Raw genomic sequence first — 24,841 nt, forward strand, 5'->3', positions numbered from 1 at the left:
TGGGGAGAACCTGGAGGCAGGGAGGTCAGCGAAGTGGTTGATGCAATAGTTGAGGCAGGATAGGATAAATGCTTGGACCGGTCTGATAGCAATTTGGAAAGAGAGGAAGGGGAAGATTTTAGAAATATAGTGAAGGTAAAGCCTGCAAGATTTGGTGACAGACTGACTATGCATATTGAATCAATCAGTTGGTGGTATTTACTGAGCATTTACTATGTGCAGAGCACCGTGCTAAGCACTTGGGAGAGTTCAACACAATAGAATTAGCATACACATTTCTTGCTCGAAACAAACTGGCAGTCTAGAGGATGAGAGAGACAGATAATGCCACACCTATAGGCTTGTGAGACAGAGGGTGGCGGCGGTGTCTCCAGTGATGAGAAAGGAATGGGGAGAACCAGGTCTGGGTGGGAATATGAGTTTTGTTTTGGACACATGTTCATTTTGAGGCATCAGTGGTATATCCAGGTAGAGAGGGCCTGAAGGCAGGAGGCAGTGTGAGATTGCAGACAAGGAGAGATAGAGATGGTAGATGGAATCATGGACACAGTGAGTTTCTCCAAGGAAGTGGGTATAAGCTCACTGTGGACAGGGAATGTGTCTATTGTTCTAGAGTACTCTCCAAAATGCTTAGTACAGTGCTTTGCAAACAGTAAGCGCTCAATAAATACGATTGAATGAACGAATGATTGAAGACAGAAGGGGACCCAGAACTGAGCCTTGAGGGACTCCCACACTTAGCAGGAGGGAGGCAGAAGAGGAGCCTGTGAAAGAGAGATTGAGAATGAGTGGACAGAGAGATAGGAGAACCAGGTTAGATAATGTTGGCAGATGCGGATGATCCACCGTGTCCAAGGCAGCTGAGAGTATGAGGCAGATTAGGATGGATAGTGACCACTGGATTTGGCAAGAAGGTTGTGGTGACCTTAAGGAGGACAGTTTCCATAGAGTCAAGAGAGCCGAAGCCAGATTGCAGGCAGTCAAATGGACAATTTAGATCACCCTGCCTTACTTTGCAACGTACGTTACTTAAACATTTGATACTCAGATTCTGATTTAAGAATATATTTTGTTTGATGTAGCTATTGTTAGTGTGTGGCATGCAAAGAGAGGGACATTATAATGCTTTGCTTCTGTTAATCTATAGATTTTTCAGATTTTTCTCCAGTTGAAAATGATATTAAAGGAGATCCTCTCTGAATTATTTAACATAATTCTTCAATTTGGTGAGTCCTGCCTCTTTGGGGTTCATGTATAATAACCAAATTAAGGCAATACTGAAATATCCTAATATTTCAAAATGTTATATCCTTCTGGGAAGGGGACAGATAAGAATCGTCAAGTCATTTCTTCTTCTATGAATTTTACAAAATTACATTTGATTCTGGTGCAAGGAAAGAGAAAGCACATTGCAGTGGCCAAATTTTTACTATAAAAATGGAAGTATATGATTTACACAGAAAGGAACTTAATATTGTGAAATAATGTTTATTAGGAGATGAGGTCAAATTGCATGAGAACTCCTACAATTTCATTTTGATTTTCTTAAATAATCCCAAATTCACCTGGTGACATCATAATGTGTAGTAGTCAACATGCCATCTAATCGTGTATGCCAGAAAACAGTTTCCTTTCTAGAAACTTGTATCTAAATTTATCTCAAATTCTCTATGACCAAAAGTTTTTCCAAGTGCATATTTTGAAAATATTAGAGGAGGAAGTAATTATTTTGCTACGAGGTTCTTAGGAAGGGAGAGCAAACTGATTAATGCTCAAGTTTCTTTAGGCCTTATATTGAAACTGATACTGGATTAAATAATATAGATGACAGTTACGTGTCTTAAAACAAAGCTCCAAAATGCATTCAATCCCCAAAGTGAAATTCTTAAACCAGGTTAGTAAGCAATCTCAAAGGAAAGAAAAAGTCCACAGTGATTGACCAAGGACCCTCTTCCTCTAACTGTAAGCTTATGGGCAGGGAATGCACCTGCTAATTCTGTTGCCTTTTATTCTCCCAAGCACTTTAGTACAGTGTTCTGCATATAGTAAGTGCTCAATAAATACGATTTATGGATTCCAGCAAAGCTAGACCAACTAAGAGTTCATCCTGATTTGAGGATAGGCACTCATCGTCTCCCTATTGGATGGCATCCACAAGGCCCTGGCTGCCAGGTCTCCCTTGTCCCCAAGGGTGAGTTTACTTGCTTTCTTTATACTGCTTCTGCTCCCTACCCGGCTCCATGCCCAGAAGAGGTTTCCACTACGAGGTGGGCAGTGACCTGAAGTTTGGGGAGGAAGCGACTGAGATCGACCTCACCCAGGCTGGTGAGAGCAGTAATAATAATAATAATATTCATAATAATGGTACTTGTAAGGACTTAATTTGTGCCAAGCACTGTTCTAAGTACTGGGGTAGGTAAAAGTTAATCAGACAACAGGGACAGCCACTTTACGGGTGAGGTAACTGAGACCAGAGAAGTGAAGTGACTTGCCCAAGGTCACCCAGAAGACATGTGGCAGAGCCTGGATTAGAACCCAGGATCTTGCTATTCCCAGCCCCGTGGTCTATCCACTAAGCTACGTTCCTTGGCTGAGGGGTTCTTTTTCCATCTTTATGCCACTTTTAGTTTTCGTGGCCTATTTTCAATATTGTTTTTCAAATATTTCTTCAAAAAAAGTCACGACAGAGAAAGAGCTATACCCCCTTCCGCAGGAGCCTGAGTTTTATTATTTAATACATGTCCAAAAATGTGGTATTGAGTTTGAGATGTTGGTGGGACATCCAGGTGGAGATGTCATAAAAGGCAGCAGGAAATACAAGACTGCGGAGAAGGAGAGAGACAGGGCTGGAGATGGAGATTTGGGAATCATCAGCATAGAGATGGTAGTTTGAAACCACGGTAGTGGATGAGTTCTCCAAGGGAGTGGGTGTAGATGGACCATAGAAGGGACCTAGAACAGAACCCTGAGGGGCACCCACTGTTAGGGAGGCAGAGGAAGGGCCCTCAAAAGAGACTGAGAATGACTAGCCAGCGATAGAACCAGCAGAGGACAGTGTCAGTGAAGCCAAGGTTCCATGATGCTTCCGGGAGGAAGGGGTGGTCGATCATGTTGAAGGCAGCTGAGAGGTCGAGGAGGATTAGGATGTAGTAGAGGCCATTGAATTTTGGTAAGAAAAATCATTAGTGACCTTTCAGAAGGCGGCTTCTGTGGAGTGAAGGGGTCGGAAGCCAGATTGGAAGGAGTCAGAGAGATTTGAAGGAGAGGAACTGGAGAGTGTGGGTGTAGACAACTCATTCAACGAGGAATGGTAGAAAGGAAATGAGCAGTGGCTGGAAGGAGAAGTGGGGTCAAGGAAGGGTTTTTTAGGATAAGTGAGTCAGGAGCATGTTTGAAAGTAGTGGGGAAAAAGCCACTGGAGAGTGAACAGTTGAGGACGGCGGTCAGGGAGAGAAGAAGGGAATCTAGACTCACCAGAGGCTCGCTCTCAGGAAACAGATGGAGCTTTTGGATATACACTTAGGTGACAGCTTTGGCTGGCAAAAGCTCATTCTTGCTACCCTCTCTATATGAAACAATAAATAGTTCCTGACTGATTTTTCCAAAAAATGACACCACAAAGTGGGTCTCCTTTTGCCTAGGCAAATCTACATTTCAGTCAGTCGATTGTATTTATTGAACACTTACTGTATGTAGAGCATTGTACTAAGTGCTTGGGAGAGTACAAACACATTCCCTGCCCACAACAAGACAGTTTAGAGGGGAAGAGACATTAATATAAATAAATTACAGATATATACATAAGTTCAGGGGATGAATAAAGGGCAACACAGAAGGGAGCTGAAGAAAAGGAAAAGAGAGCCTAATCAGAGAAGGCCTCTTGGATAACTGCCTTCAATTAGGCTTTGAAAGCGTAGACAGAATTGTCAGAAATGAGAAAGGCGGGCGTTTCAAGCCAGACGCAGGAGGTGGGTGAGAGGTGGGAGCAGAGATAGATGAGAATCAAAGTACAGTGAAAAGGTTAGTATTAGAGGACTGAAGGAAGTGTCGGGACTGGGTTGTAGTAGGAGAGTAGCAAGGTGAGGTAAGAGGGGGCAAGGTGATTGAGTGCTTCAAGTAAATTTAAAGTTACCCACCCAATCGAAGAATGGCTCCAAATATGAGATGCATCCATTTTTATATACATATATACATTTATTTCATTTGAGAGATTCGCTTCAAGCTTGTGACACTGAGGCATCCATTTCTTTAAATTCCGATATCTGGGATTTCTGTTTTGAAACTTCAACTTGGCTCTTCTAAAAGAGAGTGTACATGGTAATTGGTTAGGAAAAAAGATATCTGGGGTCTGGATGGCTAACTAGTGTTTTGGGTTTTTTCCTCTAGTCTATTGGGTAAAATATACAGACAGACTTTTATTATTCAGGGTAAAGCAGTCTCTTTATATCCTTTCCACACCCCACAGATGTTTATTTTTTATTTTACAAATAAAGAACTCCAGATTTTCCCTTTAATTGGAAATTGCAATATAACTCTGTATAAAAAAAGATCAGTGGCAGTGCTGTCTTTTTCCAGTTTTCATTTTCCTCATCAAATATGTGTGAAGGAACCGGCCATATCTCAAATGAAGACTACAAGGGAACCGGTTAGAAAAGCAGAAGCTTAAGAGGAGATCCAACTAGAACAAGATAAAAAGGTACCCCCAACTTCAGTACAAACTTGCTTGTATCCACCCAGCGCTTAGTACAGCGCACAGCACATAGTAAGTACTTAACCAATGCCACAATTATTATTAGAAGCAATAAGGCACAGTGGATAGAGCATGGGCCTGGGAGTCAGAAAATCATGGGTTCTAATCCTGGCTCCACCACTTGTCTGCTGTGTGACCTTGGGAAAGTCACTTCTCTGTGCCTCAGTTACTTCATCGGTAAAATGGGGATTGAGACTGTGAGCCCCCATGGGACAGGGACTGTTGTCCAACCCGATTTGCTTGTATCTACCCCATTGCTTAATACAGTGGCTGGCACATAAGTAAGCACTTAACAAATACAGTAATTAGTATTATTATTACTAGGCACAAAAAAGTCTAGGAATGTTACCACCACTCTGGTCCACTGGAAATTAAGAACAAATGGTAATACATGGGACTCAGATTTCTTTTTGCTTCCCAAGTAAAAATGATCAAAAGTGTTCTCTGGGCAGGGCAAATCATGAACTGCCTTGAACTGCCTACTTGGAGGGATTAAATAATGGAGACCACATTACTAAACTGGATGGCATCCACCCAAGAGGTGTGAAGGAAATCTGAGGGGGAATATGCCAAACTTTTGGTGACAGCTTGTTACCTATCATGATATTATCACTGACAACTAGAGGACTCAAATATTGCAATGTACTTCCTGTCTTTAGGAAGGATTCAGAGGAGGTAGGTCCTGAAAATTAAATAGGTGCGCCTCACTTCTATTCTTGGCAGGGTAATATAATCTCTAACTAAGTTTAGGATCAGTGAGCCTGCAAAAAAGCACAACCTATTTGGAAAAAGCCAATAGTTTCTCTAAAGGGAAACTAAATAAGTCCAGCAAGCTGGTATTACATTAAGGGGTTAGTAGGCAAAGGCTTTCAAAACCAAGTAACCATGGGTTAGCAAAGTGCAAATAGTCTGTCCTTTCAGGGATCAATTCTAGAGCCGATTTTGTTTACCACCTTCGTCTATCTGGAAGAGGAAGTGTGCAGTGAAAACTACAAGTTTACAGGTGACGCTAAAGCTTTTCCAGGTGGTTAAAACAACATGTAAATGGGAATAAGCTTCAAGGAAAATCTCAAAACTGAGGGAGCCCCAAAATGGCAGATGAGGTTTCACTGCATGGAAGCAGAAATGGGAATGTATCTAAGAAAATATTTCAAATTACAACTCCCTAATAGTGGACATGGAGCTATAAGTCACAACTGAAGAAAAACATCTCTAAACCAACTATGGAAAAGAATAGTAAATGAAATCAATGTGTGACAGCAGCCAAAAAAGCACCACAAATGGTGGGCATCATCAATTCTGGGCCCCATAAAAGATATAACTTGGAAGGATTAATTTTGAGACAGTCGAAGATTGAAGGCTACATAATCATAAAGGGTGCATAGTGTGGGTTTCTTGTTGACCCGATCCCTCAATAATTGGAAGGGGGAACACCCAACAAAACTTCAAGTGGAAGGTTCAAACTCAATCACATTTACTGTGTGCAGCACACTGTACTAAGTGTTTGGGAGAGTACAGTATAACAGAGATGGTAGTCACGTTCCCTGGGGAGGATTTCTTCAGAGGGTGAGTAATATGTTACGGAATTTGAAACTCTAGAAAGGTGGACCAGATAAAAATGTCCGAAGGTTCAAGAAAAATGTAGATAAATTCTTGGATGAATAGTTCAAAATAAGTTAAGGGAGAGTTAGGGAAATGAGACAGCACATCCCTGTGACAGGGGGTGAGCTCAGAAATCAGAAAACCTGGGTTCTGCTCCAAGCTCAGTCACTTAACCTCTCTGTGCCTCAGTTTCATCATCCATAAAATGAGAGGATAAACTCCATTTTGAGTCCAATCTGGGACAGGGACTGTGTCCAATATGCAAATACAGTACCTACCCCTGCAATTAATACACAGTAAGTACCATAATTATTATTAAGCACTTTTGTTAAGAAGAGCAACCGTAACATGGATCAGCTAAGCATTTGGATGTCACTGAAAGTGGAATACTGCCCTGCATGGACTATTGGTCTGACACAGTAATGGCATTTCTGCTGTTCTTAAAGAACTAAACTTAGAGTACTTACTCTTTTACCAATCAGCGATGACAGACGTGTTAAGTCGCCTTTGTTTAGCAACAATTTACGATCTAAATCTTGATGTCTTCCTCCTGAAAAATATTAAAAATAATATGTTTAGGAATACATTTTAAATACTTAAAGTGCAGATAGTGAGATTTGAACAACAGAGATTAACTATGAATTTTCTCTAACAATTAATTTAAAATATTGTGCTGCTTGAGGGTATTTAGGACCAAATTTCTAACCAGTTGTGCTGTCCAGGTACTTCGTGTAAGCCAAGGTCTGCGCCTGTCACAGTCTCTACGATTCATTCCTCTGTGTATATTTCCAGAGTTTCCTGTGTCGCTCTGAACTCTCCCACCTCAGAGGCATCACTCATGTGGTTCTACCATCCTGGAACTCCCTTCCTCCATTCTTCCAACCCTATCTAAAATCCCAGCTTCTGCAGCAAGTTTTTTTCTAAGTAACTACCCAAACCCAAGTCAGATCAGCCACTTCTAAGAATGGCACGTAAACACTCCCTCAGGACGTGTGTGTGAGATCCTGACTCCCATTTGTCTCTCCTTTTCCACACTTGTGCCTATTATTTTTAACATCTACTTTCCAAGATGACTAGGGAGAATTACAAAATGGTGAGTTGTTTTTATTCATTATTTTTCTTAGAAACTCAGATTTGTCTAAAGTCAGCTAATGGGGCTCTTAAAAACAGGTAGTCTGATCACTGACGCTGTTTTGGACAGCCTTAGGAGAAAATATCGCTTTCTCAAGGATGCAGCTAACTCACAGTCACCACGAGTAGAAACAACACTAATACTAATGATGGTATTTGTTAAGCGCTCACTATGTGCCAAGCACTGTTCCGAGTGCTGGGATGGATACAAGGTAATCAGGTTGTCCCCCACATGGAGCTCACAGTCTTAATCCCCATTCCACAGATGAGGTAACTGAGGCACAGAGAAATTAAGTTATGATCATAATTTGTAAGAGTTGTAAGATGCTGAGTTCCCACCTTGGCATTGCCTGATCTGATCACCTTTTGTCTTGTCTTACACCGGCGAGTCGTCTCCAACCCATAGCGACTCCATGGACACATCTCTCCCTGAATGCCCCACCTCCATCTTCAGTTGTTCTGGTAGGTGTATCCGTAAAGTTTTCGTGGTAAAAATACACAAGTGGTTTACCATCGCCTCCTTCCGTACAGTAAACTTGAGTTTCCACCCTTGCTTGACTCTCTCCCATGCTGCTGCTTCCCAGCACAGGTGAATTTTGACTCTTAGCAGATGGCCTTCCACTCGCTAGCCACTGTCCAGGCTAGGAACCAAATGGGTATGCCTCTGCTTAACTCCCCCTCCCATAGTCGAGACTGGTAGAGAACTGGGAACTCTCCAGGTGCGACCCTGAGAGAGGGATCACCTTTTACCAGCAGATTAAAGCTCCACATAGTGGCACACAGCTCAGATGCTGAATCCTTCCCTTGCAATTTTTAGTTGTTAACCTTATATTCTGGAAGTATATTAGTATCACCTAAAAGCTCTGGTTGTCAGCCAGGAAGAGCTAAAGAGCTTCAGCATTTGAGTGATGTTTTCTCTTCACTCACCCCACAGTCACCATTGGTAAATCTACTGTTCCCCTGCAACTCTAGACAATATCAGGATGCAAGTGTCCCCCAAGTTTGTACTTCAGGATAAGGGTTCTAGGTCTCTGGAAGCTTGAGGGGCACTGCTCTGACTGCAGGGGAATGAAACAAATATGAAATAAGGGAACTCACTATAGCCTTTCTAATCAATCTAGTATTTATTGAGTGCTTACTGAGTGCAGATCACTGTACTAAGCACTTGGGAGTGTACGATGTAACAGAATTGGCAGACAGATTCCCTGCCCATAATGAGCTTACAGTCTAGAGGGGGAGACTGACATTAATGTAAATAAGAATTCTAAATTTATAATTTAAAGATATGTACATAAGGTGCTGTAGGGATGGGGCGAGTATCAATTGTCCAAAGGTCATAGATCCAAGTGCAGAGATGACACTGAAGGGAAAGTGAGTCGGGGAAAAGAGGGCTTAATTGGGGAAAGCCTCTTGGAGAAGATATGACCTAAATATTGCTAAAAGGGCAATGGAGACAGGCATCTAAGGTAAAGTACATTTCCACGTATAAAAACCTAGCTCATGGTTCCATTCTGGGGAGCTTACTGAAATGCTGGGCTCCAAAGGTCCTGAAGAACGTACAACACAGTTAAGTACATATGCTATTAAAATGTTATCTAAAATAAAATATTTGTAATACAAATACCTGTTAAAAGGCTGATGATAACCCCAAATATTACTGTGCTGACTGTCCCGAGAGTACTTAAGTATAAGTAGGATAAGGAATACCAGTTGTCCATTATAGGAGTTCTGGAAAGAGACAGGACAGAGTTTAACAAAAATTTTCTAAAATGAATATCAGTGAGAGAGATCAAAGTGCAAGCAGAATCCTGATTTTTTTTTTTAATTTGCTTTGAGCCGGGAGGCAGAATGCTCCGCCATGCCCCCCAACACCCAAAACACATCCAGAGCCCTATTCCCACCTCCTGTAGCATGAGACCCCAGCCTCCCTGAGCAGACCGGGGTCAGGTGAGTTGGCTACTCATTTTCCTAAGGTTGTGTGCTACGCTAAGAAGGCTAGAGACTTCATGGCATGGAATTTGTCTTCAGATTCTTAGTGAGACAGATTCTCCCAGTACTTAATTACTCCCTGATATGTACACTTGTATATACACACTTTTAAATGGCTAGAGGACTGGTTAGTGTTTTGCTGTGTATCCTCTATATTTGACTAGTGTGTCCAGATAATTGTGTACCAAACCTCTGGGAAACATACATAAGAAGAGACATAGTTCTGGTCCTTGTGAAGCTTACAATATATACAGTGCCGTTAAGTTGTAAGGTCTTTGAGGGCAGGGAATGTATCATCTCTTTGGACTACAGGCTTTACCATAGTACTTTGCACAAGGGTACTCCAATACTATTCAATGAACTGCTGAGAAGCATTAGTCTAATAATTAATTAAGGTACTTGTTAAGCACTTACTCTGTGCCAAAGCACTATACTAAGCACGGGGGTAGATACAGGGAAATTGGGTTGGACACAGTCCCTCTCCCATGTGGGGCTCACAGTCTCAATCCCCATTTTATAGACGAAGGAACAGGCACAGAGAAGTGAAGTCACTTGCCCAAGGTCACACAGCAGACAAGTGGTGAAGCTGGGACCTTCTGACTCTCAGGCCTGTGCTCCATCTGCTGTGCCATGATGTGCCTCCTTGTCCACTTGAGAGAGGTACAACACATTTAGCAAACATGTTCCCTGCCCCTTCATAACAGACCACCACTCTACCCGTGTTCAAAGACCTGCTAAAATTATATCTCTTCCAAGAAGCCTTCTTTGACTAACCCCTCATGTTCCACTTCTGCATTGCATCTGTACCATTTAAGCACTTTGCTCTAGCCCTACACTAATTATGTACATTTTCTTATACTCTGCCATCTCCCCATCTGTAAATTATTTTAATGTCTGTCTCCCTCACCAGATTGTAAGCTTCTTGAGGGCAGGGATCACATCTATCAACTCTATTGTGTTGGTCTCCCCTAGATGCTTAGTACAGTGCTCTACGTACAGAAAGCACTCAGAAAGTACCATTGATCGACTTAGCTCATTCACTCACATAGCTTCCACTACCATTTGTTATATTTCTGTTTTTCTCACCCATTACTCTCCAGCAATTCATTCCTGTCAAACTGACCGTCTCAAAGCACCGTACTCTCATCTCACCCATGCTGTTCCCCTGCCCTAAAGGCCTTCTCTTCGTCAGATAGACCACAACACTCCCCACATTTGATGCCCTCCCCAATCTAGCACCTCCAGCAAGCCTTCCCTAAAACCCCAAGATGTACAGAACCACCAGCAATCTTTAGCACTATATGTTCATCCTCTGTACTTTTGAACATTTGCTATTCAGTTTTATGTTTAATTACTTCCTTCGGTTACTCTATTTGCAAGTTTTTTCTTGTCTGTCTCCCTTATTAGAGTGTAAACTCTTTGTGACAAGGGAATGTGCCACTTGGTTATTTTATATTTCCCAAGCACAGAGTACGATATATTACACCCAGTGGGAACTCAGTACTACTACTTTTTAGCATTGCAGAATGTGTTTCTAGGCAAAACTACATAATGAAACGGTTTTCTCTGTAAAATTTTTATAATTGAGGTCTTCTGCTTTCCAACAGTTGCACATTTCATGTCTTTTTAAAAATTGCCTGCTTGTTTTATGGCAGTTTTAGTACCTGGTAACTCCATTAACTTGTAAAGCATTTGTTGAATATATCATATCATTCCAGTCTCTCTGAACTAGTTGGGACTGATTACAGCCTGCAGTTGAAAGGGTTAATGGTAAAGTTCTCCAAGGAGGTGGAGGATAAAGCTGACTTCCAATTCCAACCCACAGTGACATGAGAAATCCTCCAAGAAGACCGCCAAATGCACCCTAAAAAGAAAAGTTTATTTAACAGAAAAAAAATGATAAAGAACAGTCTCTTTGGGAAAAAAAAAAATCAAAGAACTAGAAATTCTATTCAAGTATGATAACAAAAATGTTTTGTTTTTCCCACCATGGCTAAGCACAGATCTGTCCTTTCAGGTTAGTAAACACTTCCATTTTTCAGATGAGTAAATTGGGTTGGTTATAAAGTCTGTCCATAGCATTATGTTTGGTAAGACACATGGAGGTGGATTCCTGAGATCAAGTCCCTTAAATCACTGCCAGATTTTAAAAATTAATACTAAATGTGTATTCTTTTTATCAAATAGTGTAAAGTGTTGCCTACTAGTTTTCTAGTTTACTTAAACTATACAAAATATAATTTGAAAATTCTACAACACATTATTTGCTCTTAAGTACGGTACTATAATTGGAAGACCTTGTCAGGATCCATATCATGTGTTAACCTTGAAAGGACACGATTGAATTGAGGGGTAAGTATATTTGATATATATTATGTTTCATTTTAATAACTATTTCAATCAAAGCACAAAGCGTAAAGCACAGTTTAAGCCTAGGTGTGAAATCTCAGAAAAAAAATCAAGTGTAGCTCTCAGGCAGTACTCAGAGGCAGACAGAAGTTAGAGAGGAGTAATTCACACAGTAAGTGTGAATTTAATACAACCAGAAATGCAGTATTTTAGCAATAGACGGAATTACCTCAATTTGAAGCTAAGAAAAATGAGCTGCCAATGTCCCTCATTAATGCTGATCTTCCCACAAGCATGTCGACTTACTCTGCTGTAATCAGTACAGTGCTCTGCACACACTTTAAGCACTTAAAAAATATCGTGGATCCCTGTTTTTCCCATTAGATTTAAGGTCACCAAAGTTTCAGCTCAACCCTGCACAAAGTAAAAGCTCGAACACTTTATTGATTAAATAATGGCATTAAAACATGGTTGTTTATACTAGAGTTTTACCTTGGCCCAGAGTTTAACTACTCCGTACTCTTTCTTATAGGAAACATCCCCCAAATGACTCAGATCTTCTAGCCTGCGCTGTGCACTTAATAAAATTAGCCAGTGTTATACACTGAGTTCACAACCAAAATTATGTTTAAAAACCTTCCAAATGGATCTGGCTCAAAATAGAAAATCGAGGGGAAGAACAAAAAAAACAAGCAAGACGATCCGGGGAGAAAGGGGCAGACTTGCCTCCATCTTCTAAAAGCCAGTGGGGCAATCTGGGCCGAATTTGCCTCCCCTGCCAGTAATGGAAGAGCATCATATCGCTCTGGGCAGTTGAGTTTTCTACCCGAGGGAGAACTCTGGGGGAACTCTCAGTTTACTGTACTGCTTTGACCCCTATTGGAAGTTGAGTCCCTGGTTCCCCTGAGTTGGGCTGAATTTGGGCCTCTTCTAGAAGATGATTACTGTGTGGTGGAGCCTAGGATGAGCTAATTTGATGTTTTTCCAGTCTAAAGCCTTTTTCATTTTCCTCCTCAGGCAAAAGCCTTAGGCCATGAAGCCAGATAGCTATATATTTATGTGGTAAATTCTGAGTCTGCAATGGCAAAACCTCAGCCTTTGAGTCTCTCTTGATATTCTTCCCAACTGTGAGATTGATTATATATTGATTTTGGACATTACTTTGCTCTGAATACAGGAAAATCTCTAGTTTTTTTTTGGTCCTAGTTCAGTGTTATTCAATTAAGGAATTCAAGTATCATGAAGCCTGTGCTTCCTTCTCAAATATATCCCTGAATTTTCTCAAAAATAATTACCAGAAAAGTGAGGTCTCATAAGGCTTCCACCCTAAAAACAGACCAGAGCCAAACTGTGGCTGCATTTTGTTTGGGAAATCAAAGTTTATAAACATTAACACTTACAATTGGGTTGGCAAATGGAAATAAAATACCTAAAGAAAACAAGCCCAAAAGGGGACCGCCAATGATGCCAAAAATGCTGAGAGCTGCCTGGAAAAGAGATGAAAATTAATAAATTGGATTGCACAGATACACAGTTTAAAACTTTAAATACAATTCCTTCCAAAGAACTAATGAATTACTTGCAAAAAACCTGAATTCTCGAAGGCTATGTGCATTTAAACATTTCATTTTTGAAACGGTTAAATCATTGCTGATGCAATTTAAATTTATTTCTGCTTTGTTTTTACCTCAGCAGAGATTAAAAAATTAGTAAACAGTGTTCCCTCTAAGCAGGGATGCAGCTGTGTACATTGGAATGTGAGTGAAGATGGTGGGAGGAAGAGGAAGAAAAGGAAGAGGGGTTTCAGGAATGGAAGCTCTTTTGCTTTCAGGAACAAAGAGTTACCAGTACAAAAGATAATCTTTGCGTGTCACTGCAGTATTCCGTTTTGGAAAGGAGACTCAGGCCACCACAGCAACAGTTCCTTTCAGCTACATGGATGAGCAGTCCAGAATTATCAATGTATGATATCTACAAGTGTGCTTAAAAGGGAACATTTTTAGTAACAATCTTTACCTGACCATGCTTACTACTACCCCTCAGCCTCCTCTCTTTCAAGTGAAATTATTTCCGTCCTTTTACTTCCTTCCTACCAGAGTTTCACGACCTTTCCAAATAGTGAGGCCCCAACCAGGCCAACTGTGTGAAAAAGGTCCTGGTGAAGGTCAAGCACAGAAGAGGCTCCTGGAAACTGGAGATTAAGGAAGTGGGTTGCTGTGTGATTGAGAAAAGCAGAAGCCTAAAGGGCAGAATCTGCTTTCAAGGTACCAGGAAGCAAATCATTAGGGCTCTTTTCCCAGCAAGGCAGTTTTGAGAGTGATGGAGGTAGGAAAGGGAAAGACACGAAGTAAGGTGGAAGTCAGGGATCATTTGTCTTTTTATCTCACTTTCTTCTCTTGCACCCTCAGCTACTGAATTGGAAAATCTAAACTCTTTCTCAGGCCCAACAGTGGGGCCTACTTCCTCCAACTACTCTGGTTCAGAAAAGAACAGCATCCATAGCTTCTAGAGTTACTGGAGGAGATTCCTGCTCCTCTCCAAGGATGTAGTGGGAAATGAGGAGGGACTTGTGCCGTCAGTGCCCTAACCTAGTAGCAGATCAGGAAGGGTGCTCCAGAAGGAGTCTGTTCCTGGAAGAGAAACAACCTGGCCTAAAGGAAAGCATCCGGGCCTGCGTTCTAATCCCAGTTCTGCCAATTGTTTGTTGTGTGATCTTGGGCAAGTCACTTAACTTGTTTGTCCTTCAGTTCCCTCAACTGTAGGGGGACTCAATACCTTTTCTCCCTCCTACTTAGACTGTGAGCCCCCTGTGTCCAACCTGATCAACTTGTATTCTCTACCCCAGATCTTAGAACAGTGCTTGACACATGCTAAGTGCTTCATACAATAATAATAGTAATGATAACAAAAGAAGCTAGTTTAGAGGCTGCCAAGACAGCTCAAGTCAGTAGGGATGCCAGTGCTGGAAACTGCAAATACCTAAGCTTGGCCAAGAGCAGGGATGGCAGGAAGGCCCAAAGGAAGGGTTTCCATTTCACTCCCTGAAAGCTAATCTTCTCACTGAACCTCATTCACATCTCTCCCATCTCTCACCCAATGCTCACACCTAACCAGCCAGCATAAAGCTCTCCTCTCCACTCCAGACTGCCAAATCACAGCTCTCTCTCCCTCCAGACCCCTCTAGATAAAAAAAATCAACTTGTGTTCGGGGCATTCCTTGTCTTAATACCTTACCTGTCTTAGCACCCATGTGACCATCAGTTTAATTATTCATTTTTCTTTATTTGTTTTTATATTCCTACTCCCAATGTCTGCCATATAGAGGGTTGTGTAGAAGGATGGAGAGGGGTATAAAAGGAGGAGAAAATAATGCGAAAGAACAACCACATATCAGAAAGGAACTTGTGAACAAAGATTCACAGGAAGGCCAGGAGGGAACGATTTGGTCAGTGTTTCACTGGGTTGTGCAGGTTATGGCTCAGAGGAGTGTCCACCCAGTTGCTTAGAGAAGCAGCATGGCTCAGTGGAAAGAGCACGGGCTTTGGAGTCAGAGGTCATGGGTTCGAATCCTGGCTCTGCCACTTGTCAGCTGTGTGACTGTGGGCAAGTCACTTAACTTCTCTGTGCCTCAGTTACCTCATCTGTAAAATGGGGATTAAGACTGAGAGCCCCACGTGGGACAACCTGATTCCCCTGTGTCTACCCCAGCGCTTAGAACAGTGCTCTGCACATAGTAAGCGCTTAACAAATACCAACATTATTATTATTATTTGGACAATGGTACTGCGGTTCCTCTTTTTGTAGCCCATGGCATATGAAAAGGTTTCATGTAATAGAGTGCTTACCAGTTGTTAGAACTGAATTGTCTAGTATCAATTATCTATTGTTATTACTGAGCAACTTTAGATGCTCAACACTGATTCTACATAGTTTCAGGAGGTGAAATGGTTACCTGTAACAAAGCTCCCATTAGAGATGCCAGCCCAGCCATGCCAATGCAAAATACTCCATAAAACACACCTAAATTAATAGTTTAAAAGAAAATATAAAAATCTTATGCAATCAAATGATCAAATGCCTCAACAGGATAAACATAGCTTTCAAATAGGCTAGTGAAAATAAAACTGGTTAAGAATATATCTACATCATTCCAAACAGGAAAGAAAAGGTGGGGGTGGAGCAGTTATGACAACCAAGGGACTGGTTGAAATTGAAATAGAAAAAAATATACAAACACACACATTTGTTTTGTGCCTAAATATTGGTTGGAAATTGATTATATGGGTAAAGAATATCTGGGAATCATAAAAAGATTGAGAACTTTTGTATTCTTAACCTATTCTCTACATAAACATTTGTGGGAAAGCATGAGAACTGTCCTTCACATGCAGAAATGACACTGCCATCAGTAAAACAATCTGTGTGTGTATCACTAAAGGACAATTTTTCAGCACTATGTAGGGAATGAAGTAGGGCACATTGCCTTCTCCTTATCCACCAGATTAACAAGATACCCATGAGTAGGGGTGCTCAGAGACCAAGGGAACCCCCAAATGGCACTGCTATCTCAAGCCATCCATCTTCACACAGCCTTAGGTTAAGGTTTGCTAGGGGGAAAAAAGGGAGAATAGTGGTGCTATCTGCTCCCCATATAGCTACAGCAAGCATCACAAGATGGCTGACATGGGTAATGGGCCCAATATGTGGCTGTAGAACAGAATATCTCTGAGAGAGCTCTTTTAGCAGATGATGTTGTGCTCTCACCCATTTCTTACATCAATAATGCATTACTCAAAGATTTCTTGTCACAACTAAGAACAACATTTTGTAAACTGCCCTGCAAAAGAACAATATTAATGGGATTCAGCATAAGATATCCAAATCTTTCTTTCCTGCCAGCCCCAGTAGATTTCCGATGTAATAACGAACATAAAGATTGCCCTACGGTGGATGTATTCCCACTTCTTATTCATTTTAAGTACTGGGGATAAAACGTGTTATTGGGTAGAGGTTATCGTTATTGCCTGTACCCTCCATTAAGTATGCTAAAGATAGAAATTGAAGTGCCTCAAAAATAAATACATCATGATGTTTACTGAATTTTCCACATGCTATGAAATATGATAATTTAGTGTTTACTGGGCACTTACTTGTTCCTTTGGAGAACCAAGACAGGGTATACTCGGAGGGGGATCTTAAGTGAGGTTCAATGATATCTTCTACAGTTACTGCAGCCAATGCATTGATACTGGAGGACACTGTGCTGTAGAAGAAAAAATAGAAAATTCTCCTTTTTAGCATCTTAACTGAAATCATAAATCAACTACTAAACATATGAAAGAAGAGAACAGAAGTCATCACCCTTGGTATTTACCAGCTATTTACTGGGATATTTCCCTTTTATAAATGTTGGTATCATCAAAAAGGATTAAAATTAACAGCTTTGTAGGCAAAACTGATTTCAAATAGTCTAAAACTTGCAGTCAATTTTCTGAACGACCACGTTTATGTTATCAAGATAAAATGGATTAACAGTGTTAAACATCAAATACTTAAGAACCATCTTAAGACATCATCTCTAAACAACTCTTGACATTTAGCCACATGACGGTCATAGTAAGATCAAGTATTTCCTGGTTTCGGGTATTACCTTAATGTCGCACTGTAGGCACAGGCTACAAAAAGTCCTGGCATTCCTGGAAATTCTCGAAAAATGTCCAATACTAAGTATGGCATCAGCTGAAATGCAGAAAATGACTTTTCAGTCACATATAAACACAGCTCCAAGTATCTACTGGTGACTGGTGAAGGACCACTAGGGGATTGTTCGAACCGGGAGAGCAGAGCAGTAGATGTTGGTATTAGTACCTAAATGTTGGTATTTGTTAAGCGCTTACTATGTGCCGAGCACTGTTCTAAGAGCTGAGGTAGATACAGGGTAATCAGGTTGTCCCAGGTGAGGCTCACAGTCTTAATCCCCATTTTACAGATGAGGTCACTGAGGCACCGAGAAGTGACTTGCCCAAAGTCACACAGCTGACCTAAATGAGTCTCTAATGTAGTGTCATCCTTTGCCTCAAAGGCAGATAACCTGTTAATGGTGAAACTGTTTCAATGGGTGTGTGTGACCTTGTGAGACTCTCTTGCACACTTGGGCGATGACAATATAGTAGCATTCCGACACCAGTGTCTAAGAGGAAAATCATGTCCTACTACTAGCAGGATGAATTGCCTTAGTTTTTGAGAAGTGCTGTGGCTTAGTGGATAGAGCATGGGCCTGGGAGTCAGAAAGACCTGCATTCTAATCCCAGCTCTGCCATTTGCTGTGTGACCTTGGGCAAGTCACTTCACTTCTCTGTGTCTCAGTTCCCTCATCTGTAAAATGGGGATTAAGACTGTGAGCCACATGCGGGACAGGGACTGCGTCTGACCCGATTTGCTAGTGTCCACCCCAGTGCTTAGTACAGTGCCTGGCACATAGTAAGAGCTTTAACAAATACCACAATTATTATGAGTAGGAGTGGTAACAAATACCATTTTAAAAAAACACCTTAGAGGTAACGGTTTACACTGAGCCATCCACATTCCCGCACAGTCCACCATACCAATGGTATGTGTTACAAGACAGCTGAGGAGAAGAATGGGTGCCATCTACGGTTGTAAGGCAGACTATCTCTAAGACATCATCAGTTGCAGACACCACTGTGCCCTCACCTATTTTATAAGGTGGCACTGAGTATCACATTCACAGTGGCTCAGTAAAGGCTGGAAAGTCTTTTCCACTTTCTTTTGAAAAACCAGGGAAGAACTAAAAAAGATAATGAAAACCAAAACCTAAAACAACATTTCTCTTAAAATACACGCTAGGACTCACAGGTAGACAGCCCAGAGCCGGAAAACTGCAGGGGCATCATTTGACTTTCTTGGCAAGTGTAGCACAAGCAAAGAAGATTTGATGCCTTTCAAGAATTTAGGAATAAACATGGAAACTATATTGATCGTCCAGCCTATATATGTACACTTAGCAATTTCTCTGTGGCTCTTTTGGCAACAACAACAAAATTTATCTCCTCCTGATTGTCACATCAACAAAGCCATCTTAGTCCCCTCCTCACTTCTTCTTATGAATATTCATTTTTCTCCTCAGCTGTTTCATCCTGACATTCATCTTACAGCCATATCCTTGCTCTTTCTCCTGCTTGCATTAATTGTAATTAGGCCTATCTGTCTGTCCTATTAGATTATAAATCCCTTAAGGTAACATAGCACGAGTTTTGCTTATGATGTACTCTAGCAGGTGCTAAGTACTCAGTAGGCCCTTAAATACTATTGAAAAAATATGGATCATCAAAATCCCATTTATCCTATTTAATTAATTAAAGCAACAGGACATTTTTCTGCCTATTTGGCAAGTTATTGTAATTCTTCTATTCCTTTTTGCTTGTTTCATTATTAGCAACTGCATTTAACTTCATTAACAATGGAAACCTTGGGAATATTTTTATTAATTCCATTTTAGATGTCACAATTCTTACATTTATCTTTAACACCAAAACTTCCTAATTTACTCTTTGGAAAAAAATTTTAAAAAAACTTATTTTGCCTATTCAACCAGAAATGTTTTCATCTACAGACAAAACTTATCATTGAAATTTCTTATTTTCATTGCCACTTTTTTTTTTTTGTTAAACGCTTATTATGTGTCAAGCATTGTACTTTGTGCTGGGGTAAATACAAGATAATCAGATCAGACACTGTCCTGGTCTCAAATTGTGAGTCCATGTGGGGGAAAAGGGAATGCCCCTTTTACAGATGAGAAAACTGAGACACAAAGAAGGTAAGTGAATTGCCCAAGGTGATATACCAGGTAAATGCCCAAGCCTGTGCTCTTTCCACCGAGCCATGCTGCTTCTCGTTAAGATTCTAGACTGTAAGCTCCTTGTGGACAGGGAACATGTCTACCAAATAATATCTGTTATACTGTACTCTCCCGTGGGCTTAGTATCGTGCTCTGTTCACAGTAAGCACTCAGTAAATACTACTGATTGATTGATGCATTGATTGGTTGGCACCAACTTCTTTCAATCTTTTGCGTGGACTTCAGTTTCCATAGTTGGAAGCCTGGCTAGCATCAATTCACAGATGGCTTTGGGTTCAGCACAACTCCACTTTCTTTATTTCTTCAACAGCTTTTGATGTGCATTTTATGTGGTGAGTCCCAGAGTCTACGTTAGCTATAGCTCAGTAAATGATAAATAATTGGTTTAGGATTTCTTAAATACATAAATTTTCCTGTGCTAACCTATGTGCTTTTAAAATGCCTGATGGTGTCTGTAACAGTTCTATAGTCAGTCTTCCACCATTAATGATGGACTTCCTTTCCCAAATTCCACATATGAATCATTTATTAACATGACAGTTTTGAACAAATATGGTACCAAGCAGGATAACATCTAATGATTAAACTCAAACCAAATTTTATTAGTTTGGCAATGATTTGGTTAGAAATTATTTCATAATTAGTCTCCCCCTACCAGAACTTAGTCATTCCCATTTTTCACATAGGTGTTCTTTCCTCACAACAGATCAGACTCTGCATTATCCGATATGGGTTACTAGAAACTTATGTGAATGTGTCAAGAAATTCTGATCGATCAACATTCAAGAACAGAAGGGCAGTAGGACAAATTGAGTAACGGGAGATTTGGGGGAGGAATGGCAGGATGTGAATATCAGCAGACATGTGTATATATTAAAAGTTAGAGTAGTTAACCTGATCTGGTGCTGACACCTTCTTTGACGTCCATGGATCACATTCCCGGTACACTGAGTACAGGGACAGTCCCGAGAACACTGCACTGGAAAGAATTATGTAGAGCGACACAAGATTTATATACAGAGACCTAAAATGAGAAGCAAGAAAACAACTAACTTAGTTAAAGAGCTAAACATACCAGCTGGAAAAAAACAGGTCTACATTGTCATGTTCCTTTACTCGCAGTCTTGCCAGAATATATTTTCACTATGCATTTTGGCTGGAGTGCTGTTACAGGATTAGGAAATACCAATCACTGTTGAGCACAGTCAGATATGGGGCACTGCAGTGCCAGAAGAAACAGCTTGGGGACATGAGACATGCATTCAACACAGAATACTACAGGTTGGGTTTTCCTTGCTGTGGATTTTGCAATAACTTAGTATAGTATATTATGCAAATAAACATTATGTTGGTCTTCAGAAGTAAAGCAGAGACATCTCAGTTCTTCTTCTGTGGAGAAGTTGAACCAGGTTGATGCAAGTTAATGGAAGAAAAGTCGAAGCAGCCCACTGGAGTGAGGACTAAGGGCTGAGGGAAACCAGAGAAGCAGGAAAACTACAGACATTGGGTCTGCTGTGGTGAGCCAAGCCTCTCTCTTTTCTGACCCATTCCTTCCCCTTCTTATATTGGAATCTGGTTGGGGAAGAATCCTAGCAGCAATCCCATTCCACTGCCATTATCACTATCACAATCAGCACCTCCAACAGTGTTAAAAAAAAAATCTCCTGAATTGTGTTTAACTTAACTACTTAATTGTGATGGAGAGTTGTATATATATGTATCACTTTACTATGTAGTCATCAATTTGTCTGCTGACTTTCCCATTAATGATACAAATGGCATTAACAATTTCCTCTGTGCCAAGCGCTGTGCTAAGCAGTGGGGGTAGAGACAAGATAATACAAAAGAAGGGGAATGGGTATTTTATCTCCATTTTACTGATGAGGAAACAGAAGCATAGAGAGGTCAAGTCCCTTACTTGCCTGATGTCACACAGCAGGCGAGTAGCGGATTTGGGACTAGAACCTATGGATCTCCTGACTCCCGTCCCGTGCTATTTCCACTAGCCCATATTGCCTACCATTAAGTTGTTAGCTACCCCGGGACAAAGATCATACCTTTAATTTCAGTGTAATGTTCCCCAACCCTCTAAGGCACACGTTTGGCCCTCATTTAATACTGATGATATGCATTCTGACTTGACCCTGGTATATTTTCACTTTATTTTAAATAACCTAGTTTGAAACAGAAAGTGTTATTAACATTTTGATTTCACCATTCCTTTAGTAATATTTATAGAAATGGTAATTGTCCTTGATGGGAAAGTTAAACCATCATTGGAGATGTATGTTAGAGAAACTTACAGTTTTGCTTCATATCTGGTTTTACAGGACAAATATCGCTGAACTTGAGATTGGTTGACACCATATATCCCAGCCCATGTAAAGGTTCCACCAATACAAAGTGTCCAGAAGGTGTGCCTTTGCATAGGATCCGGATTAAAACTAAATGAAAACAACAAAAACAAAAGATGTGACATTAACTGGGGTTCTCAGCCCTAAATCTCAAGCAAAAGATCCCGCCCCCCAGCACAGTCCCTGGTCAGCCTCCAATGTGTCCTCTCTCAAGCCCTCCATTTCTTCCACTCGTGGAATGCAGGGTTGGGGACCTTCTCTGCCCAGTGCACCCCCAGTCCCTGAACCCCTTGTCACGGCCGCCCGGGCATCTCCTAAAAGGTCATCAGGGCCTACTAGGCATATCCTGGGGTTGGCCACAGGAAGCTCGCAGAGAAAGTGCTTCCCTGCTCCTCCCACGGCTTCCTCAGGTCCACATGTTACTTGGCAGCCAGAGCGTCTCCTCTCAGCCCCGATCGCAGGCAGACACCAAGATCTGAGGTCTCGATAATGTTTAATGCTTCTTTATTTGGTAGCAATGAAAATATTTCTGGTTCAAACCATCTTTCCCTCCCAGGACCCTCTGTACTTTCTTATAGGTGTCCCAGGGCTCACATTCCTTTGGTGTATAATATACATGAACATAACTTCTGCATATTTAAATTTATATCCAGTAAATACGGAAATAACTTTTCCTCATTGGTTTTTATTTCTTTAACAAACCTCAAAAACCCCTGTGAGGTTGGTTGGATTTTGGAAAGATAATAGCGACCATGGTAAGGAGAAGAAATAAGGGTTTCTCTATAGAACTGTTGTCTCAAGTATGAAGAGAACTGGCCCCCTTCGTCTTGAACCGGAATGGAAGGCAGTAGCCAAAAGATGAAGCTAATTTTAAGTACATCCCTTTTAACTGGCCAAGTTACCCTACGTAAAAAGTGTTTTGCAGACAAGGCTGAAAAGACTGAAGAATAATCAAGAATCTCTTTTATACTGGGTTGTACTCTTCATCTCTGTTACTGCAATGCCCAGCAAAATTTTTTTTAATCCTTTCTCTTAGCTTTAGAATATTATAAAATGACGGCTCTTTAAAAGCGACTCCGATACCAATTGCCGTACTTGCCTGTCTGCTACTGTTCGTCTCCCTGCAGTCAACACCTATGCCAAATTTCTCAAAATAGTGCTTCAGAAAATCTTTAAAAAGTTTATTCTGCCCTTCTCGTGACCAGTCACATCCTTCTGCAACTACTTTAAGTAATGGCTTACCTCTGAAACAGCTTGTACTCTGTAAATGGGGTGAGAGAAATGGAAAACTGGACAAGAAGAGATGGAGTTGATGGGAGGCAGCCTAAAGATGATGGGAGTTCTGGAATCAGTCAAGGACTAGATTTTTTTTAAACTGGTGGAATCCAGTGTTATCGGAAGATGGCATGCCAGTGCAATTGAGTTGGTGAACCGGGATCACACAGAGAGCTAGCGTGGCACAATATGGATCAGAGCTGGAGGGCCCAGAATAGCTGACAGTTTGGGGGGCACCATGAAGTCCTCAGGGAAGACAGGGGAAATGAGAATGGTGGGAAACAAGGAGGACAAGGAAGGAAGGGATAAGGAAGGAAGGGAGACAGGCAGAGAGGGAAAGAGGAAAACCGATCATGAGAAAGGAGCAGGCAGGGAAAGAGAAGGAGAAAAGAATATAGGACAGATAGAAAAAGAAAGGTGAAGTGATTGAAAGAGAAAGACAAACCGGATTAAAAAAACAAGGAATCCTACCTCTGCCTGTTTCCTTCCTGCTCTCTTCTCCTCTCCTATACTTGTCCTTAGGGCCTTCGGGATCCACTTGGACATTCCTGATGATCTCCCAATAGCCTGTTCCTTTCACTTCTCAATTCCTCAGCCCTCTTGCTCCACCCCAGCTCACAGGTCATATTGCTCATTCACTGAAACTCATCATCGGTAGTTACACGATTTCTAAATGCATCGCCTCTCAAATACCACTCTCCGACTACCACCTCCTGACCTATAATCTCATCCACATCTCCCTTCACAGAGACTTCTGATCTTTACACACCCTCCACTTACCCCAAGACATCACAACCCTTACCAAACCTCCCCACTTGATGCACAAATCCACTCTCTCAACATTATCCTATCCACTGAAATCAACTCTCACCCCATCCCGTTCCTTTACTGAATCTGCACCACCAACTCCTGGGTTCCAGGTAACCTTCACAGCACTCTTCCTTGTCCAAACAATCCCTTCTTACTGCCTGATACTCTCTCTCTCTCCTTTAAATCTGCAAGACCACAGTTCTCCTCACCTTCAAAGCCCTACTGAAATCTCACCTCCCCGGGAGACTTTACCCTTTAATTTTTCTTCTTTCCGGGTCACATCCTCCCAACTACCACTTTTGCAATTTTGTGTCACACCTGCACCTGATCAACTCAATCACTGGGAGAATTTCTGAACACTCTGGTGTACATACTCTACTATTACGCAGTTTCACATCTACACATCCATCTATTCATTCTTTCTTCCCTCCTCTCTAAATTATGATGTGCCTGTCATCTCCTTGAAGGAAGCGATCATGTCATTGATTATACTCTCACAAGCACTTAGTTTTGTGCTCTACACATCATAACTATTCAGTAAATACCAACTGATTGACAGATGGAAGGATGAAATTAGAAACAAGATGAGGAAAGAATCAGAGAGAAAGAAGAGGAAAAGGCAAGAAAGAGAAGAGGGCTGGAAAAAAGAGAAACATGTAGTCAAGGAGATATGTATCAGTCAAGAAGAATGAAGACAAAGGA

At 41.2% G+C, this 24,841-nt stretch overlaps 1 protein-coding gene across 1 annotated transcript in view; it reads right to left on the reverse strand.

The window, feature by feature from the left end:
- Window positions 1-4,160: 4,160 nt before the first annotated feature.
- Window positions 4,161-24,841, reverse strand: part of SLC5A8 (solute carrier family 5 member 8) — a 35,707-nt gene continuing 15,026 nt past the window's right edge. Inside the window, exons 6-15 of the mRNA XM_007670103.3 lie at window positions 22,004-22,144; window positions 20,595-20,724; window positions 17,472-17,560; window positions 16,972-17,084; window positions 15,774-15,841; window positions 13,222-13,308; window positions 11,137-11,336; window positions 9,108-9,211; window positions 6,820-6,902; window positions 4,161-4,298 (exon numbers count right to left, since the gene is read on the reverse strand). Of these exons, the coding sequence (XP_007668293.2) occupies window positions 4,218-4,298; window positions 6,820-6,902; window positions 9,108-9,211; window positions 11,137-11,336; window positions 13,222-13,308; window positions 15,774-15,841; window positions 16,972-17,084; window positions 17,472-17,560; window positions 20,595-20,724; window positions 22,004-22,144 (1,096 nt within the window). The 3' untranslated portion in view covers window positions 4,161-4,217. The remainder of the gene's footprint in view (window positions 4,299-6,819; window positions 6,903-9,107; window positions 9,212-11,136; window positions 11,337-13,221; window positions 13,309-15,773; window positions 15,842-16,971; window positions 17,085-17,471; window positions 17,561-20,594; window positions 20,725-22,003; window positions 22,145-24,841) is intronic.

The sequence above is a fragment of the Ornithorhynchus anatinus genome, chromosome 14, assembly GCF_004115215.2.
Source record: "Ornithorhynchus anatinus isolate Pmale09 chromosome 14, mOrnAna1.pri.v4, whole genome shotgun sequence".
Taxonomy (NCBI): Eukaryota; Metazoa; Chordata; class Mammalia; order Monotremata; family Ornithorhynchidae; genus Ornithorhynchus; species Ornithorhynchus anatinus.